Raw genomic sequence first — 22039 nt, 5'->3', positions numbered from 1 at the left:
GAAATATCAATTTTAATGTTGCCTTTTCATAAGAGACTTATTGGCAAGGAAAAGTATGCCTTAGAAATCTGACGACGACAGTGAAGCGCACATAAAGCAAGGCAAAGCGTTCAACTCGTTTTGAGGCTCCCTTTAGGGCTTAAGTGCGTTTTAAGCGCACCTTTGATAATACTTCAAGCTAATCCACTCGCAATCGAGATTGAAGCCAATTTCGCTCTTCTTAATCAAAATGCTCTAGCCACCACAGACACGAGATCGAAGTTTACAGACTTGCAGATAGTACAAACAAAATCCTTCACGATCGCTCACATGTCAAATTGTGCAAGAGGAAAAGGGAGATGACAGACTATCATCCAACGGGAGAAGCAATAGAACATGGCACAGATAGTAAACGGCTAGTGAAAATCAACTCCAGTTTTACTCTAGTTCTGGTTTTCTGGAGGTAGATGAAGCCACTCCTTTCGAGATAAAATATCGTGAAGCAGAAAAGGAGTCCCCACTGTGGGTTCAATTTCCTTAAACTGAGCAAACAATGTAGGTCGACTTTCAAAGGTGCGAATGGGAGGCGGGGACTATTCTCATGACACTTTTTTGACTCCAAAGCTGAAGGTACTAATAGAAGTCCAAAATTTGCAGTTTGGTATCAAATTCAAGGATGGGGATTCAAGAAGTAGGAAGCCCTCCTCAAAGTAAAATACCCCCCTCAAAATAATCCGCTTCACATGGTCGGTGGCTAGAAAGACTTTCTTAACTCATGAAAATCTAAGTAAAAGAGGAATTCAACTGACCTCCAGATGTTATTTATGATTTGCAGAGTCAGAGAGTAATAATCATCTATGTTTACATTATCATGTCACTTCTCAGTTGTGGCAATTCTTGTTGGACTTAGGTGGACTATGCCAACATCCACAGTATATCCACTGAAATGATGGTTTAGACAGGGAGGCAGTATTAAGGCAAAAGAAAGGTGGAATTTAAATGTTCTTGCATAGGGCAGATAGCTTGGAAGGAAAGGAATGCCCTGTGTTTTCAAGACAGAAGCAGCTCTATCCAGGTGATAAAGTGAATTTGTATTCTGATTTTTCATATTTGGTGTAGTCGTATACAAAAATTTATGTCAATGAAGTAGATCCACACTTAACATCATAAAGTCCTTGTAAGAAGAGCAAGGTTAGGAAGAAAAACTCTATCCTTGCCCTTTTTTTTTTTTGTTTTGGTTATTAAAAAAAAAAAAGAAGAGCAAGGATAGATTTTTCTTTCTTTTGGAATACTTGTAAGAAGAGCAAGGTTAGGTTTTCTTTTTGGAATCTGTAATTGGTCATCAGCACGACATTTCTTCTGTAATTGTAATACAACAGGTAACCATTTTCCTAAAAAATAAAAACTAAAAGGTGATGAATCTAGCAGCAACATATATAATAGCATTACCTAAACGCATGTGGAAAGGGGGATTTAAGGACACTCACCTGATTTAAGGACACTCACCTATACAATCTAGTAGGAACAGTAACAATGCTTCTAGCCTCATCTCGCGTAGTCTTCCTTGGAAGAGGAGCAAAGCCACCGAAAAAACCCCAGAATTCTCCAGTCTCGGCATCAGCCATCAATTTACCATCGTCTACACGTCGATCAGACCACAGTTTAATGCAATGGACACTTCAGTATAATTCCCTTGAGTAATTAAATTACTAACCACTTACCAATTGCAGCGACCTCGCATTTGCCATCATGGTACGTATCTTTAATGTACTGAACAACTTCAAGTGCTTTAGCCCTTTCTTGAATAGAGGAATTGGAACCATTAAATTGGAAGATTTTAGACTTGGTATCAAGAATGAAGATGTCGTCATGATTAAGTGAGGATCGAGCAAAAGGAACCTGCCCCAATAATGTAGAAAACGGTCATGAAAATATAAGCCTGAATTTTTCTGCTCATCCATTATCAGAAGCAAAGTAGTTGTGACTTGCCTCCTTCACATGGACAACATGCTTCCCTTGGCATACGTACAAACACGTCTTATACTCTTCTTCCTCTACATGCTTAAACCCAGATGCAATTCCACCTTTTAGAGGGATTATACATGGTTTGAAATAGGAAAGGAACTTCTCAGTTTCATGGCCCTGAACTTCACGATATTGAACAGCACGCCCACCAAGTGCTGCATCTAGTTCAACAGTTTTTATGGCAGCAGCACCAGCTTCATCCTAAAAAAACATTCAACTATGAGATAACATTTAAAAAAAAATACTGGCTGCATAATCTTCAAAATAGAAACAAACCTGACTAGTATCTTCACCAAGCCAATAATGAATATCATGCCGTAAGGCACCACTTTTTGAAGCGCTGGTCTGAGAAGGAGGAGAAATAAAGCCTCATATGAACAAGTATAGCCGTCTGAATAAAATTTCTACTGAAAAGTTTCAGTAGTCCATAACATTTCTAAAAGGAACGTTTTCTCTAGGATATTGCGTCTACAGATACTTCCACCAAAATTCTCTATTTCCAGAATTCTGAAACAGGTCTACATCTAGAATTTCTCTAGGCCAAGCAAAATTGATTTTTTTTTCCTTCTCTTTTTAAATCTTAAAATTTTCAGCAATTTCAACCTATACGCATAATCCAACTGAAGAATAACATGTATACAACAACAACAAACCCAGTGTATTCCCACATAGTGGGGTCTGGGGAGGGTAAGATGTACGCAGTTCATACCACTACCTCCGGAGAAATAGAAAGGTTGTTTCCGATAGACCCCCGGCTCAAGACAAGGAATAATACATAAATCTGTAATAAAGCATGGATCAAGATGACATAACATAAATACAACACCCACAAGGAATAGTAAACAAATTCGTAATAAAGCATGAAACAAGATGGCATAACAAGAATAATACACCCACCAAGTAATATCCTATACTAACGACCCAAACTGGCTCTAGCCTTCTATCCTAATACACGTCCTCAAGATCTTCCTATCTAGGGTCATGTCCTCAGTATACGACAACAACAACAACAACAAACCCAGTGTATTCCCACAGCGTGGGGTCTGGGGAGGGTAAGATGTGCGCAATCCATACCGCTACCTCCGAAGAAGTAGAGAGGCTGTTTCCGATAGACCCCCGGCTCAAGATAAGGATAATAAACAAGGGGATGGATGACATAACCGAAATAAAGAATAGGAAATAATAGAATAAAATCACGGGAATATGAAATACTGAAAATAAGAGCAACACAGAATAAGAAAAATGGGAACTAAGCAATAAAAAATAGGACACCCACCTAGTAGTGACATACACGCACATCCCAAAGACACCTATGTACACTGACCTATGATTACTAAATTCGATTACACAAGAATTCTCCTGACTGCTAGCTACAACCCACACACTAACACTAGTCTTCTACCCTAATCCTCGACCTCCACGCCTTCCTATCTAGGGTCATGTCCTCAGTAAGCTGAAGCTACTCCATGTCATGTCTAATCACCTCCCTCCAGTATTTCTTCGGCCTACCTCTTCTCCTCCTGAAGCCATCCAATGCTAGCCTCTCACACCTCCGAACCGGGGCATCCGCGCCCCTCCTCATCACATGCCCAAACCATCTCAGTCTTTCTTCCCGCATCTTATCCTCCACCGAAGCCACTCCCACCTTATCCCGGATAATCTCATTCCTAACTCTGTCCCATTTAGTAAGCCCACACATCCAACGCAACATTCTCATTTCCGCCACCTTCAATTTTTGGATGTGAACGTGCTTAACTAGCCAACACTCCGCTCCATTCAACATGGCCGGACGAACTGTCACTCTATAGAATTTGCCTTTAAGCTTAAAGGGCACCTTCTTATCGCACAACACTCCTGAGGAGAGCCTCCACTTCATCCAACCTGCTCCAATACGGTTAGAAACATCCTCATCAATCTCACCATCCCCCTGGATCATAGACCCAAGGTACTTAAAACTATCCCTCTTACACACATCCTGGGAGTCCAACTTCACCACCACTTCGTCCTCCTGCCTCGAGTCACTAAACTTACATTCTAAATACTCCGTCCAAATGTCCTCAGTATGAGGTCTAATAAATATTCAGTACTCAAATCAAATTCTACCCACAACCACAGTAAACCCTACAATCCAAAAAGAAAAAGGAAAGACAAAGCCCTTCTAGCTGACAAATCTAACATATAAAGCTGACAGTCAAGTCATCACCATCTAATCACCCAGAGAAGACACAAATAGTTAGCAATTATATTATGTGAGTCTCACGCTGGTCCAACACCATAAATGGCACCATAATAGGACAATGACAGTTCCCCTTTACCATGATATGGAAGCACCAGAGCCTTCTAGAAAATAAAGGTAATATTCCAATTTGGAACTTTAATCAAGCAGTATAATACAACAAGCCAGATATGACTAGCATAGATGTGTTTGTTAGATTATTTCTCACCCATAGGATGCAATATCTTCTACGGATCAGTCAAGTCATATTAAAGGACGAAACATTCTAGAAAATCTAGCTTACAAAAGAATATTTTATTTTGTTTTAAAAGGTTAATAGCTTCTAGTTTGAGGTAAGTTGTACATTTAAAACTATACCACATAGTAATATGATATAACAGTTAAACATTTTGCAGCTACAATCGATGTTCTCCTGTTAGAATCTAACAGTATAGAAGTAAAACAAAATGACTTCAGTAAGAACCTTCAGCATATGATGAAAGCTAATAGATCACCAAAAATAGCATACCTTCAAAATAATATACGAGTCTCCTGCATAAAATTTACCGTGTGATGACTTTGGAACAGGAACTGGACTTAGCTTTTCAATACGCCAGATCTCTATTCCGCTATTAATTGGGTCAAGGAATTTGAACTTGCACTATTCTTTAACTAAAACATAAGCCAGTGAAATTAGAAGATGAATCCAAAAATGAACATAGGCATCAATGATATCAAAAGTTATAATTAATTCATCATTCACATGTTATTTCTTTGTTTCTTTCAGTGTAATGTTGTCTGTATCTATTTCTTCAATCTTCTGGGGAAATATTAGGATGAAAGTTCATCCTCTAATTAACATTGAAGCAGCAGCTCTTACTGAAAAGGTGGCTCTCAAAAACAAGTTTTTAAGGATTCATTAAAGATAAGTGAGAGAAAATATCATTTCACCACAATCTTCTACAACTACATGACCTAAAATTAGAGCCGTCGATATGGGCCAAGGCCCGTTGGTCCAGCCCGGTCCGGCTTGTAATTTAATGGGGGTGGGCTTCAATTTTTGCAGCCCATTTAAGAACAGGGCTTTTTAGCCCGGCCCAGATAAGCCCGTGGCCCATAGGGCTTGAGGAATGTGGGTTGGGCTAGCCCGTGGGCCTATTACTACTGTAGCATCAGAAACATCATTCAGCATTGGAGGGTGTGTTCTCACCAAATATAGAAGCTGCATCCATCATGAAAATGTCCAAAAACTTGTTACCACTCGAAATTGGTTGCACGGTTACTCTCAAATTGGTAATAGTTTTTGCATACATGTAAATATTATTAGTTATGAAATTTTATTATTTCTTAATGTCTAATTAATTAATATGTATATAAATTATAGATGAAAATGAAGATTATGAGACAACTTTATCAAAAGATGATTCAGAGATGCTTGATGAAGAATAAAGAGGTGATGTTAGATACATAATGAATGTCATGAAAGCTTTTCTTGAGTTCATTTTTATTTTTAGTGAATGAAATAATGACATTTTTTGTGGTTTATTTATATTCATGTCAAAAGTTATTTAATTTCGTTATTAGGATTATTTTTGAGGTGTTGGAGATTTGATTAACAAGCATTAATACTATGTGTTATTTTGTGATAAATATTTATTTTTATTAACAGTGTAAAATTAAATTATAAAATATTATTTTTTAAAAAGTGGGCTGGCCCGTGAGGCCCGTAGCCCACAGGGTAATAGCGTGGGCTTGGTGTTTTTTGGCCCATCATTTAAATGGGCCGGCCCGTCCTGGCCCGTCAAACTCAAAGCCCGTATGGGCTAGCCCAGATGGGCTGGGCCAACCCGTATTGACAACTCTACCTAAAATGAGGATACGCCTTTTGGCCTGCTCCTTGAAAAGCTGGATCCAAATCTCTCATTGAAACAGCCATAGTTGTTCCTTTCTACCTTCAGTACTTCAACTAACCAGAAGGCTGAAAATAACTGAAAAGTGAATGTATAATCAGGGATAATATCACAAGACGGAGAGGAAGTTTCAAAACAAATCCTTTCTCTACTAGGTGTATGGCACAAGAGAGAAAACATGATTATCCAAAAGACAAAGAAAGATGGCAGACACAGAACTACGTAAAGAAGGATAAAAGGATGAAAAGATAAGCAACAACAGCCACAACCTTTAGCAGAAAAAGACAAAATTATACAAAACTCATAGGATAACAGACAAAATCCGTCAAACACCAAACCAACTGAATGTATGCTTCACCATGGCAAAACAGACATCGCCCTTTAACCTCTCATGACTTCAAATACTGCTCGAATTCCAGATAACACTAAAACAAAAGGAAAGATGACATTTTTAATGAAAGGAGCTAGTAAAGCTTCTTCTTTTTTATAACTATGGTATTTGGTCCAGCCTATGCACACCTCGACTAATCCACAGGGTACCGCAATAGGTACCGGGTAACTCTGTCCATCAAGGCTTGGTCAGATGGAAAGATATCGCCTAATGTTTTAGTCTCAGCTATGAAAATGGACCTAATACCTCGTGACTCTCAACCTTCTTCATTAGCCACTAAGTTATCCTTTTGGGTGTAGGAGCTAGTGAGCAATTTGGTGCAACATATGAAAACATATTCACAACTACAAATAAGAAAGAGACATGTGGTATATGAAGGAACAAAAACAGTTTTCAAATTAAGCAAATGCAATATATTTTTACTTGAACCCTTTTAATCTTGAAGCCACTAGTTTCACAGTGATGCAAGATATTTTTATAGCATACTTGAGGTTTCCCATCATTTTTTTAGTTGGGATAGGGTAGGGGGGTAGGGGTGAGGGGGGAATAATAGGAAGGATGAGAGCAGTTAGTGAGTTGAAATTGAATTGAACAAAGGCAATAAATTTTAGGAGCAAAAGGATCCGGAGAGCAGACAAACTTGAGAAGCGGGATATGAAAAAGGAAACAAAAGGACCAATAGTATCATATTGCAATGATGTCGGAATTCAAATCCAAAACAAAACACAATAAAAAAAGCAATTGGTGCAGAGAGCATTGAAATTGCCACATATTTCGATCGAAAAACTTCAATAATGCAACTTCCATTCTCAGATCACACATAAAACATCCCAGTTAATAATTCTCTCATAGGCCAAAACAACACACAGAACGAATTATCAGTAAAAACGACAAAACAATTAGATTATCTAGCTGAATTTACCAAAATCCACTGCTTTAAGATCAACAGATCCAATCCAAACCACACAATTAAGCTGAAATGCAAAATTTGACAATGGAAAGTGTTTCTTCTTCTTCTTCTTTTCTATGGAGAGAGAAAGAGAAAGAGAGGAGAGAGAAACAGTATGGTAATATACGTTCGAGAGAGGGAGAGAGAAAGTAGGGGTTGGAGGGAATGATTTGTTGCCAGGCGTGCTTGTCACTAACGGCAGAGAAGAAAAGGCAAGTGAAAGAGGAGAGAGAAAACAAAAAAGGACTCGCATGAACTGTAAAGAGTTACTATGAATAATCAAATTAGTGTATTTATTAATTGCAGATTCTTTTCATTTTCTTTTTTATCTTTTTTGTATCTACTAAGACTCCGTTGGTCATAATAGGGCAAGTAGTAATTATCTTGACAAAAATTATTTGCTCCTATAATTTATCATTTTTTAAAAAAAATTCAAGTTTCCGAAAATTAGAGAAAAGCAGTTTTCGGATCAAATTCTAATTCTTTTATATTTTCAAAAAAAATAAAATTTACCTTAAATTTTTATATTTTATAAAAAGAATCATTAATTCTTATCTCTTGACGAACTAATACAAATATGTGCATTTATGCATATAGATCAGTAATAATTTGAGCTTATAATATATAAATTTTTGAATCAGGAAACATGTTCATTTAAAAAATGATAATACAAATTTATCCATATTTTTAAGAGATTTGAGAACTTATAGTACAAATCATATTTTATATTTTATCTCAAAAAGGTAAAATATGTTTCTCAAAAATTATAATCAAATACATGGTTAAACTTTATCCAAAAATAACATGTCAAAAATATTTGAAAATTTATGATCAAACTCTAATTAAATTGAATCATATAAATCATACAGCAAGTTTTACTTTTGGAAATCTTAGGTAAAATATTTTAAAAATTTCAAAGTTATAACTTTTACAATTTAATAACTTCTTCTAATATAATTAAGAATACAAATAATTAAAATAATTAAAATTCAACACAATATACATGGGAGGAAGAATTTATCTTGAGATGCATAACCTTGCACTTTCTTATAAGTGTGGATTCAAGATTTTTCATTAAGAAAGTTCTAAAAGAAAATACATATTCATGATATATTTTATCTAGACTTCAACCATCATGATTTTGCTTCAGGTTTTTTATTTTTTAAGTCACATGTTTTTACTTTCTCAAAAGTGTTGTTTTGTATCTTATCTACTATTTTAAGTCACTCTCCATATGATTTTACGACCAGTCAGTTTATGATATGTATATATGTATAACTTGCATATCATTACATTTTATTGTTGTCACAACTCGAGGCTACCTCCTAGTTGCGATAATGGTGTTTACGGTCATAAGTGACCACAAGCTAACCCGTGAAACGATACCTGCCGTGAGCACGGAATAAATATGAACATAACATCTGTGTGAATACTGAAATACTAAATATCTGAAACAACTGATAAGAACTGAAAGTAACTAACTGACTGTCTAACTGTTCTGTCTGAATGTCTGAAAGCCTCTAAACTGACTGAGGAGTTGATGGGACAGACCCCTAACTAACTCCGACTGACTGAACAAAATGAAATACTGAAATAACTGAATAAACATAAAATGTCCTCAATAGATGAGGACTCACCACTGTGGCTGCTGGATTACGCTGAGCTGTCTAATTGTGGTCGGGAAACTGTGCATCCGAACCTATGATATAAGACATCATAGCGCAAGGTCAAACCCATTGGTAGCCCCCTAAACTTGGCATGAACTTTCACTTAGGCACCTCAAGTGGACGTTGTTCACTTTTGGCACCTCAAGTAGCTATAAAGCGTGTCACTTTGACACCTTTCGACACCAGCACCAGTGAGTGTGTCTCACTCGCTGCCAACGTGAAAAAAATGGCCAACTAATTTGTGTCAACTCATTTAAATTGTCACATCACTATATCCACCTACAATTTTATTTTATTTTTTGAAAAAAAAAACCTAAAACACATAAAAAGGGACCAATTATAAAAAAAAACACTTGACATTTTTATAAAATAATTTTTATATAATTAATTTAAATAAAAAATATTGATAACTCCCCACCACCACCTTATATCATCTTCCTAAACTACCCCACCCCATCTCATATCATCTTCTTCAACCCACCTCACTCCCAAATCTACTGCTACCCTCACCTCCAAATTGTATTCTGCCACCCTCCCCCACCCTACCCCTAAATTGTTTGCCGCTACCCTACCCTCCCCTATCGCTACCCACCCACCCCCTCTATATTGTCTTCTTCAATCCACAAACCCCCAACCCCTACAACAATCCGACCAAATTGACATCAAATTCACAATAACTTGACCATATTTGATAATAATTTTTCACTCTCCGTCCAAATTGACAATAATTTTCGATCAAATTGACAACAATTTCATCTCATCAAAAATAAATTGGTCAAAAAAATAATTTTAAGAAGGAACCCATTTGGCCTCAATTTCTGTCTAGTTGCTTTGGTATGATTTCGTGCAGATATACTCTGATATATTTTGGTTGGATCACATTTGAGGATAGATTCAATTAATGAAAATTGAGTGAAGGTAAGTTTGATGGTGATATTGTATTCAATTGTGGTGCAAAAATTGTGGAGATGAATAACAAAATTAATGGTGGTTGTGCGAAAAATTTGGTTACACTATTTTTAATTTTCTACAACAATCATGGAGATGTAATTTTTAATTTTTAAAATTACGTATGTGATTTTTTTCTTCTATGTTTTTTAATTCAAAAATTTGGTGGTAGTTTGGTGGATGATGGTGATGACGTTGGAAAGTGAAGCATGGACGGAGAAGAAGAAGATTTAAAGCTGATGTTGGAAGCTTTGCAATAGTTGTTAATGGTGGTGGAAGGTTGAATTGATGGAAAAAGAAAGAGGTAGAAGAAGAAGGTAAAAAAAACACAAAAACCATAAAATAGAGCTCCTCACGCACCTTTAGTATAGTGCAACACACACAATGTGCTGGATCAGCAAAAGGTGTCAAAGTGACACACTTTATAGCTACTTGAGGTGCCAAAAGTGAATAACATCCACTTGAGATGCCTAAGTGGAAGTTCGTGCCAAGTTTAGGGGGCCACCGATGGGTTTGGCCTAGCGCAAAGAACAGTATGTAGTTAGTACTTTGAATGTACTGGTATATGAGATGAGGTTAGGCTGATATACATGGAGTACTGTGCATGTGAAATAAGGACTAACTGAATAGCATGAGGTAACTGAACATGAATGCATAAAAACTGTAACATCTGAGAATGCAAGACAAAGTACAGTTTTGTAATATGAAGTAAGTCTGAAATCTGAAAGACTGTAAACTGTATAACTGAAAGTCTGTATACTTGATCCAACAAACCTGAATTAAGACTACATTGAAGTACCATACCGAGATTGTAAGAAGTATCATCAAATCGACATGCCCCAATCTGAGCTAACCGGGGTCCAACCTGTAACCCCAGTTGGAAGGACATTAGTACCGTGCCACGGGTACTAACAATGGTTGTGTGGATCTACTAAACTAGTGTCCCGAAGGACTAAAGAGCCACCCTCAACTGGCAGGTGTTCTAATGAGATATGTGTCACCCTCAACTGACAGGTAAACACTTTGTCAACCCTCAACTGGCAGGTAAACATCTCTATCTTACACTGGCTATATAGTTCTGAAACTCAGGGATTGCTACTAAGGGTTATACCCTCTATTGTCATGTGAGCCCTCAACCCTGAGTTCGCTCGGTGCTAAATCCTTCTCCCAATTAAACTGACGCCAATAATGGACTGAACTAAATTCAACTGGATGTTATTACATAACTAATAGTGCTCATCATGAATATAAACATATAAGTATACTGATAAGAGTCATGGATTAACTATCTGAGTACTTGAAAAGTATGATTTCATATAAATCACATAGGTATCGGGTGTTCATAACCACCAACATTGAATGGAATCAATAGTAATGTCATATAAAAGCTTTAAACCATAATAGGATATCATTGTTCAAAACCCAACACTTAGGCATTTCATCAAACACATGAGAGTCATGAACTTAAGCATGGTAATGGGTAAAGCATGCAAGGATAACATGATTACATTACTAAAACTATAAATTAGGGATTTCAATATAAAGATTTCAATATTCAAAACATGTAATAGCTCATCCCATCGAAAAACACTTGGAAACATAACTCAAAAATCAAAATCAATAATAGCTTCATGGAGATAATTCAACTTGAACATGTAAAAACTCATAATTTAAAACCAAAAAGGGATTCTTGGACTCCATGGGTGAAAAGTGCCCATGGATGAACATCACACATACCTCACTAGATGATTTTGTTAAGATTATTGGAAATTTCTTAAGATTTGAAGCTTGAATTTCTTGATTGCTTGAAAATGGGTTAGGGTTTGTTCTTGAGGAAAGAAAGCCTTCTTTTGAAAGAATTTGTGATGAAAAAAGCAATTAGTGCTCTTTGGGAATCTAAATTTCGTGTTTTGGACGAGTTGGGTGAAGGGAAAAGATCCAAATGTCCTTAAAATGCCAAAAAATAGAAACTGGCAGCGATGGAGGGTGCGACGCAGGCTTTGAAACGTCGAAATAGAGGGCGCGACGTGGGCTCTGGAGAACGGTACGGGCTAATCCCGGTGCTGCCACTGTTTTGGGTTTCAAACATGCCCTTACGCTCGTCCAAAAATTTTAAAACTCACCTGAGGTGTACTTTTAGCATCCTCAATCATGAATCAACTCAAAAATCAAAGTTCCGAGGTAGAAAAGATCAAAAATAAAATCCTCGAAGTTCAAGGGTCTTGGAAATGACTAAGCCTTCAACACTTAGCCAGATTTTTTAAGTTTTTGGACCCTTTAACATGCAACTGAGAGTTAAAACGAGCTAAGACTTTTAAAGGGTACTACAATTGTATTAACTGCATTTTGACTATATCTTTCATATGATGTAGATTCAAATACTAAAGCTTAAGATTTGCTGCTATACATTTAATAGCAGTTGATATTCAGATGATTGGTGAGAGTTTTTATCATCCAAGAAAAGTGGAATTGCTTTTAGTTTTCTTTTTAATTTGGTTTAGAATTTGAATTCAATAAGGGTTATGGGGAATTTGTTGACTCTTATGTTAATAGTACAGGCTTCACTATACATACAGTTGCTTCGTAGTTGACTATCTTTTATTATTCTAGTCATGTCTTAATAAAGATTGTCTCTTTTCAGATTTAGCCCTTATCACTATTTATGATTCTCCTTTATTTTAATTATCTATATTACTCTATAGAGGTGTTATGACAAGGTCTTCTAGGACGAGCAACTAGTATGGCTCACAGATAAGGTGTAGACATGGAACGTGACATAAAGTATGGCCATAAATTGAGTCGCAGATTATGTCGATATATCAATTTATTATTTTTAGGATGTAATACCGCAAAGTTTCCTAACTAATTTTGTCTCAAGAATGTCAAGTATTAGATTCTAAATTGAAGGATGTTTATTCCATGGGGAATTTTTAAGATTTTCACTCTTTGTCATGTGGTAAATTCAATAAGCTTTCCATCGATATAAAAATTGCCTAAATTCGATAACCGGGTAAGAAGTTATGACTATTTCAAGTCCCCATCGAAAACAGAGTCATATTGATCAGTGGCATGCCGCGCCACAAGATAAAATAACAATTTTCCTTTTTCCAGTGTCCCAGCGTAATTTCTCCGCATCGCACTAAACTTTCAGGTCGCAAATGAAGTGGCAATACGATGGCTTCGCGTCGCGCCATTTCCCTATTTCTCAATTATCAAATTCCAGTTCGCGCTGCAGCACGCCAGGAGTCCAGGTCGGGAAATTTTCACCAATTTAAAAGATGCATCCAGGGTTAAAAAGGTCAATTTTTCACCCCTATTTAAGCCCTTTAATACGAGATTCAGCTATTTAGAACCCAAAATATACTGGTTTCTCTCAATTTTCTCTCAAAAACAAGCTAGGGTTTCAATTGGGGATTTAATTTCAAGAAAGTCTCTCCGTCAATCTTTGCTAAATCAAGAACTAAGGTATGTCATGTGTTGATTCATGGGTCTCTTTCACCCATGAAGCTCAAGAATCTCTTTTTAAAACCAAAGATTTGTATATTTACAAATGTCCATGATTTGATTGAATTGAAAAGTGATGTTCATGTTGTTGTTTGGTTTCATTCTATGTTATAGACTATTAATTACAAGAATTGATTCTAGTATGTGAGTAATTACGTGGTATTCATGATAAATCCTTCAATTCACAAGTTGATTGATGTATCCTTGATTATTAGATATGTTGATGATTGTATAACCATAGCATGCCCCCCCTCCCCATGTTTGATTAAATGCCTATGTGAAGGAAAAGTGCCATACTAGTATGATAATATGAAATCTCCATTCATATACAAGTTATATATGTCAAGTGTTTGATGAAATATCTTAGCCAATAGATTATGTATTGTTGATATTGGTCATATACTTAAGAAAGTCATGCTTTGTCAGTTTCCTTCTATCGAGTCCTGGGGGTACTTGTACCTGAAAAATATAGCTATGTGCCTAGAGTCCGTGTCATGTTTTCACGAGATCCTCAGTCAAGCCATAATCCATAGAACTCAGTCAGTCATGTTACTCAGGAAAGCTCAGTAATACAGTAATCTCTGTACTATTTCGTCAGTCAACGAAACTCAGTTAATTCAGTCTAGTTCAGTTCATTAATCCATGATCAGTGTCTATTCAGATGGGAGTAGGAATTAGCACCGAGTGAACCCAAGGATGGGAATACATACTGTCAGATGAGGGTGCGATTCTTAGAAGTCATCCTTGCGTTCCAGAACTATGTAGCTGGCATAGGTTGAGACATCAACACTGTCAGATGAGGGTTGATGAGGTGGATAAGTACTGTCAGATGAGGGCCCCACCGTTATCTTTTGGGGACACTGTCAAATAAGGGTCACTCACATCTTGTCCTTACCAGTGGCGCGGTATTGACACCCTTCCAATTGGGGTTGTAGATTGAACCCCAACTCAGCCATAACAGTGTATTAGGGGCATGTCGGTTAGATAACTACTTCCCACAGCTCCAGTTACAGAATCAGGACTGTTAGATACAGTCATTAAGTCTCAGTAATAGAACTTAGATAGTTCTACAGAATTCAAGACTGTCAAATACAGTCAACTCAAAACATTATGGAACTCAGCTAGTTTCATTAAATTTAGGACTGTCAGGTACAGTCACTCATGTCATCAGTTATATCAGTCATCAGAATTTAGTTATCAGCCATGTTAGTATTCAGTAAATTCATGTTATCACGATCTTAGATATAGTTAAGATGTATTCATGCATGTATTCTCACGTTTATATTAGTCAGTTAGCCAATATTGTTCATTCATTTGAACCCCATGCATTCAGCCTACCATTCATACATACCAGTACATTCAAAGTATTGACGCATTTGCGTTATGGTATCCTATACCGTAGGTTTAGAAGCATGAGCTCTAGAGCATCAGTAGCGTTCCAGTCTCAATAGTCAGAGTTAGCAGTGAGTCTTCATCTTTCGAGGATATGATCATTTGTCTATTATCTCATTAATTAATTTATAAGTTGGAGTTAGTTGGGGACATGTCCTATCAACTCCTTATACAGACAGTTATGTTTTAGAGGTTTTTCAGACCACAGTATGTTCAGACAGTATTTTAGTTTTAGGTATTCTATTACCCCACTCAGATCTTATATTTTATTAGTCATGCAGTTTTGAACCTTATGGCCTTTCATCCTTAATTTTCACATTATATTTAGTATGTTATACAGTGTACAGGTACAGATATCAGTCATGGGTTAGCTTGTGATCCTTTGAGGTCGTAAGCACCGTGTAGCATTCCGAGTACCAGATTCGGGGCGTTACAAAATTAGTATCAAAGTCTAAGGTTCAATAGTGTCCTAGGAAGTCTGAAAGCCGCATCTAGTAGAGTCTTGTACATAGGTGTGTTGCGCTCCACATTTATGTACAGGAGGCTATAAGATATTTTAGGAATAGTTTTCCCTTCTTTCAGTATTTATGTCGTGCCAGTGAGCATAATATGAAGTCAATCTCCCAGTCTAATCTGTTTCTCCCTTTCTTCTACAGAACATGCCTCCTAAAAGAAGAAACAAAAGTCAGTCAACCCCTCAGCCCGAAGAACCTTTGGGCGAACATGTTTCTCGTGCATAGTTTAGACCTGCATTTACTACTCTTGCTCAACCATTTGCTACTCAGAATGAATGACCAACCATCATTCCGACCAACCCAATGGCTAATTCAGCTGCAGTCAGGATTCGGAACTTCACCTGAATAAATTCTTCATTTTTTCTCGGGTCTAAGTCAGATGAGGACCCTCAGGAATTTATCGATCAGCTTCAGAAGGTTACAGACATCATGGGGGTTACTCCTATCGAGAGTGTTGAGCTAGCTGCATACCAGTTGCAGGATATTGCCCACACTTGGTTTAAACAGTGGAAGTCAGAAAGGCCAGGTGATGCAGGGCCTATTGAATGGGAGGAATTTGTCACTGTATTCTTAGATAGATTCTTTCTCCAAGAACTGAGAGAGGATAAGGTGTTAGAATTCATCAAGAGGTCCTATTAGCCAGATATGCTCCTCACGTGGTTGCAGATAGCAGGGCCAAGATGAGTAAGTTTGTTTCTTGGGTGAACGATAGTGTGGTTAACGAATGTAGGTCTGCGATGTTAAAGAGTAACAAAACTTTAGCCAGGCTTGTGACTCATACTCAGCAGATAGAAGATCAAAATGTTAAGATGGGGGGGAAATAGTATAAGATAGCAAAGACAGGTAGTTTCAACTTTGCTCAACCCAAATCAGAAGGAGCAAGTCGCTCTCAGTTCCGTCCTAAGTCATTAGTTCCAGCTCCTTCTTCAGCCAGTGCTCTAGCTCCTTCTTCATCCAGTGCTCTAGCTCCTAAGTTCAGGGATAGAAATAGCGATAGGGTGCCAGGCTCTAAGTCTCAGGGTAGTGTCAGCAATGCCTGAACTAAACCCCTTTGTCAGACTTGTGGTAAGAACCACAAGGGTGCTTGCAGAGCTGGTAGTGATGTCTATTTTGCATGTGGCAAGCCAGGCCACAGAGTCAAAGATTGTCCCCAGTAAGGTTATCAGGGTCAGCAGAACCGTTCCTCAGCTCAGTCCGATTGCCCAAATCAGCAGGGTGCCACTTCTAGTGCTACTAGTAGGCAACGCCCAAATAGATTCTATGCTCTCCAGTTCTGGTAAAATCAGGAAAATTCTTTTAATGTGGTTACTGGTACGTTGCAGATCTTTCATGTATATGTTTATACTTTGCTAGATTCAAGAGCTTCCTTGTCTTTTGTTACTCCTTATATAGCAGTTGATTTCGGAATCAATCTCAAAATTCTAATAGAGCCCTTTTTAGTCTCTACCCCAGTAGGTAAAATCATCATAGCTCGGTGGGTATACAAGAACTGCCCGATTATGATATTTCAGAAAGTCACCTCAGCAGACTTAGTCAAATTAGAGATGACTGATTTTGATGTCATTCTCGGCATGGATTGGCTTCATTCCTGCTATGCCACAGTCGACTGCAGAAATAGAATAGTCCAATTTTAATTTTTGAATGAACCCGTCCTATAGTGGAGGGGTAGTACTTCAACTTTCAGAGGTCAGTTTGTTTCCTACCTTTGGGCATGGAAAATGATATCTAAGGGATATGTCTATCATCTTGTTCATGTTAAGGATTCTATTTCCGATACTCCTAGTCTTGAATAAGTCCTAATAGTGAATGAATATTTAGATGTCTTTCCCGAAGATCTTTCAGGAATTCTTTTCAAAAGAGAAATAGAGTTCGGTATTGACCTTCTTCCAGATACTCAGCCTATATCTATTCTGTCATATAGAATGGCACTAGCAGAACTCAAAGAACTAAAAGAGCAATTAAAGGATTTCTTAAATAAGGGATTCATCAGACCTAGTGTATCCCCGTGGGGTACACCAGTCTTATTCGTGTGCAAGAAAGACAGTTCTCTCAGACTGTGCATTGATTATCTTCAGCTCAATAAAATCATAGTCAACAACAAGTATCCACTTCCCAAAATTGATGACTTGTTTGACCAACTTTAGGGTGCCAGTTATTTCTCTAAGATAAACCTCAGATTCGGCTATTCTCAGCTCAGAGTCAGAGAATGTGACATTCCAAAAACAGCCTTCCATACCCGATATGGTCACTTCGAATTCCTAATTATGTCCTTTGGTCTTACCAATATCCCAACAGCTTTCATGGACTTGATGAATTGTGTGTTCAAGCAGTACTTGGACATGTTCGTCATAGTCTTTATAGATGATATTCTGTTCTATTTCTGTAGTGAGTGTGATCATGCAGACCATCTCAAAATTGTACTTCAGACTCTCAGAAATCATCAGTTGTTCTCCAAATTCAGTAAGTTCGAATTTTGTCTAAGGTCAGTAGCATTTCTTGGCTATATCATTTCCGATGATGGCATTAGAGTAGATCCTCAAAAGATCGAAGTGGTAAGAAACTGGCCCATACTTGTCTCTCCATCAGACATCAGGAGTTTCTTGGGTTTGACTGGCTATTACAGATAGTTTGTTGAAGGATTTTCATCTATTGCATCCCCTATGTCCAGATTGATAGAAGAAAGTCAAGTTTCAGTGGTCAGATCATTGCGAGAAGAGCTTTCAGGAGTTGAAGACTCGACTCACCTCAACCCCAGTCTTAGCTCTTCTAGATGGTTCAGATGGGTTTGTAGTGAACTGTGATGCATCTAGAGTAGGTTTGGGTTGTGTCCTCATGCAGCACGGTAAGGTCATAGCCTATGCCTCCAGACAGCTTAAACCCCATGAGAAGAATTATCCTATTCATGATCTTGAGTTAGCAGCGTAGTTTTTGCCTTAAAGATTTAGAAACATTACTTGAACGAAGTTCATGTAGATGTGTTCACCGATCATAAGAGCCTTCAGTATGTTTTTTCTCAGAAAGATCTCAATCTTTGTTAGAGAAGGTGGTTAGATCTCTAGAAAGATTACGACATGAGTGTCATTTATCATCCGAGCAAGGCCAATATAGTGGACGACGCTCTTAATAGATTGTCTATGGGTAGAGTTACTTATGTCAAGGACAGTAAGAGAAAGTTAGCTTAGGAAGTCCATAAGCTTACTAGACTAGGCGTTCTCTTAGTCGATTCAGGGGAGGATGACATATGGGTTCAGAGTAGTTCAGAATCATCTCTAGTTTCCGAGGTAAAAGAAAAGAAAGATAGAGACCCTAGTTTAGTCAAGTTGAAAGAGTCAGTTAAAGACCAGAAAGTAGAGGTTTTCTCCCAAGGGAGAGATGGTGTATTGCGTTGTCAGGGTCGTCCTTGTGTTCCAGGTGTAGATGACTTAAGGCAGCGAATTTTTACAGAAGCGCATGGTGCGCGCTACTCTATTCATCCAGGGGCCACAGAAATGTACCACGATTTGCCAGAGATCTATTGGTGGAATGGGATGAAGAGAGATATTACAGAGTTTGTGGCTAAGTGATCTACATGTAAGCAGGTTAAGATAGAGCATCAAAAGCCTATTGGGTATATGCAAGAGTTCAATATTCCTACTTGGAAGTGGGAAGAAGTAAACATGGACTTTGCGATGGGTTTGCCTCGTACTAATCATCAGCATGATTCAGTTTGGTTCATTGTAGATAGAATGACCAAATCAACCCATTTTCTTCTAGTTCATACCTCTTATTCAGTCGAGGATTACACCAAACTCTACATCAGGAAGTTGGTCAGATTACACGGTATTCTATTATCCATTATTTTAAACAAAGGTACCCAATTCACCTCTTATTTCTGGAAAGCATTCCAAAAGGGTCTTGGTACCCAAATTCATCTCAGTACAACCTTTGATTCTCAGACAGATGGTCAAGCAGAAAGGACCATTCAGACTGAAGAAGATGTGTTAAGGGCATGTGCAATTAATTTCAAGGGTGGTTGGGATGACACTTGCCTTTGATTGAGTTGGCATACAACAATAGCTATCATTCTAGTATTCAGATGGCTTCATTCGAAGCTCTCTACGATATGAGATACAATCTCCAGTCGGTTGGTTCGAAGTTAGTGAGGCCTCGGTCATAGGACCTGACTTGGTATTCAATGCCTTAGAGAAAGTCTAGTTGATCAGAGAAAGACTCTGGGCTTCTCAGAGCCGACAGAAGTCTTATGCAGATGTGCATAGAAAAGATCTCGAGTTCAAGGTTGGTGACTATGTCTATCTAAAGATCTCTCCCATAAAGGGAGTGAAGAGGTTCGGCAAGAGGGGAAAGCTAAGTCCCCGATATTTTGATCCCTTCAAAATTCCCTGTCGTTTGGGTAAGGTAGCTTATGAGCTTGAATTGCCTTCAGATCTAGCCTCGGTTTATCGAGTCTTCCATGTCTCTTTGCTCAATAAATGTATAGGTGACCCAATAGTTGTAGTCCCTATTCAGAGCATAGATGTTTAGAACAACCTCTCTAATGAGGAGATTCCAGTTGAAATTCTAGATTACCAGACTCGTAGACTGGGGTACAAAGAAGTCCCTCTAGTCAAAGTTCTTTGGTGGAATCAGTCCGTTGAGGGAGCTACTTGGGAAGCAGAAGCAGACATGCATACCAAGTACCCTCACCTTTTCTCCACTGACTCAGATCAATCTCAAGGTAACAGTTCTCCTTAAGATTTTTAGTTTTCATGTCCAGATTTTAGTTACAACTTGGTATCAGCCTCATGTTCAGGATTCCATTTTTAAACTTGGTACTAAGTACCATTGCATATCCAATTATATGTCCATGCATCAGATTAGTCATGTGTTTATGCATCAGACACACATTCTCCTTGTAAGAAAACTTAGTTATTACAAATCTCAGTCATGTAATCAGTTCCATCATGTATTCATGCATCATATATATATGTGATCAGCTTATCAATACTCTCAGTCATGCATTTATGTATCAGCTCAGTCATGAAATCATGCATCAGATATGCATGCTCTGTATGAATCTCAGAAATGTCAGATATATAGTTATGTTTCAGTGTTTATGTTCAGTATGCACTTCGGCTTATTGTTTCTCCCCTTTCAGTTAGTCTCATTCGAGGACGAATGTTCCTAAGGGGGAGATATTGTAATACCTCAAAGTTTTCTGACTAATTTTGTCTCAAGAATGTCAAGTATTAGCTTCTAAATTGAATGATGTTTATTCCATGGGAATTTTCAAGATTTTCACTTTTTGTCGTGTGGCAAATTCAATAAGCTTTCCATCGATATAAAATTTGCCTAAATCTGATAATCGGGTAAGAAGTTAGGACTATTTCAAGTCCCCATCGTAAAACAGAGCCATATTGGTCAGTGGCGCGCCGCGCCACAAGATAAAATGACAATTGTCCTTTTTCCAGTGTCCCAGCGTGATTTCTCCACATTGCGCCAAACTTTCAGGTTGCAAATGAAGTGGCAACGCAATGGCTCTGCGTCGCGTTATTTTCCTATTTCATAATTGTCAAATTCCAGTGACACGGCGCGATAGCGCCGTGTCGCACCAGGGGGAAATTTTCACCAATCTAAAACACGCGTCTAGGGTTAAAAGGGTCAATTTTTCACCCCCTATTTAAGGCCTCTAACACGAGATTCAGCTATTTGGAACCCAAAATATACTAGTTTCTCTCAATTTTCTCTCAAGAACAAGCTAGGGTTTCAATTAGGGATTCAGTTTCAAGAAACTCTCTCCGTCAATCTTCACTAAATTAAGAACTAAGGTATGTCATGTGTTAATTCATGGGTCTCTTTCACCCATAAAGCTCAAGAATCTTTTTTTAAAATCAAAGATTTGACTATTTACAAATGTTCATGATTTGATTGAATTGAAAAGTGATGTTCATGTTGTTATTTGGTTTTATTCCATGTTATAGACTATTAATTACAAGAATTGATTCTAGCATGTGAGGAATTACGTGGTATTCATGATAAACCCTTCAATTCACAAGTTGATGTATCCTTGATTATTAGATGTGTTGATGATTGTATAACCATAGCATGCTCCCCCCATGTTTGATTAAATGCCTATGTGAGGGAAAAGTGTCATACTAGTATGATAATATGAAATCTCCATTCAAGTACAAGTTATGTATGTCAAGTGTTTGATGAAATGTCTTAGCCATGTAAATTCATGTTATCACGATCTCAGTTATAGTTACGACGTATTCATGTATGTATTTTCACATTCACATTAGTCAGTTAGCCAATATTGTTCTTGCATATGAACTCCATGCATCCAGCCTACCTTCCGTTGCACCAGTACATTCAAAGTACTGACATATTTACGCTATAGTGTCTTATATTATAGGTTCAGAAGCACGAGCTCCACAGCATCAGTAGCGTTCCAGTCTCAACAGTCAAAGTTAGCAGTGAGTCTTCATCTTTCGAGGACATGATCATTTATTTATTATCTCATTAATTAATTTATAAGTTGGAGTTAGTTGGGGACATGTCCCATCAA

At 37.7% G+C, this 22039-nt stretch overlaps 1 protein-coding gene across 3 annotated transcripts in view; it reads right to left on the bottom strand.

Moving 5' to 3' along the window:
- Positions 1 to 7733, bottom strand: part of LOC107857630 (villin-4) — a 40597-nt gene extending 32864 nt beyond the window's left edge. Inside the window, exons 1-8 of one of the 3 annotated variants that reach the window (XM_047405279.1) lie at positions 7443 to 7733; positions 6100 to 6207; positions 4749 to 4848; positions 2714 to 2785; positions 2281 to 2349; positions 1969 to 2205; positions 1701 to 1878; positions 1486 to 1618 (exon numbers count right to left, since the gene is read on the bottom strand). In XM_047405279.1, the coding sequence (XP_047261235.1) occupies positions 1486 to 1618; positions 1701 to 1878; positions 1969 to 2205; positions 2281 to 2349; positions 2714 to 2785; positions 4749 to 4848; positions 6100 to 6155 (845 nt within the window). In that variant the 5' untranslated portion in view covers positions 6156 to 6207; positions 7443 to 7733. The remainder of the gene's footprint in view (positions 1 to 1485; positions 1619 to 1700; positions 1879 to 1968; positions 2206 to 2280; positions 2350 to 2713; positions 2786 to 4748; positions 4849 to 6099; positions 6208 to 7442) is intronic. The other 2 variants (XM_047405281.1, XM_016702484.2) reach the window with 2 other exon arrangements.
- Positions 7734 to 22039: the final 14306 nt, after the last annotated feature.

This window comes from Capsicum annuum, chromosome 2 (genome assembly GCF_002878395.1).
Source record: "Capsicum annuum cultivar UCD-10X-F1 chromosome 2, UCD10Xv1.1, whole genome shotgun sequence".
NCBI classification, from domain to species: domain Eukaryota; kingdom Viridiplantae; phylum Streptophyta; class Magnoliopsida; order Solanales; family Solanaceae; genus Capsicum; species Capsicum annuum.
This window is presented reverse-complemented; position numbering and strand designations above follow the sequence as displayed.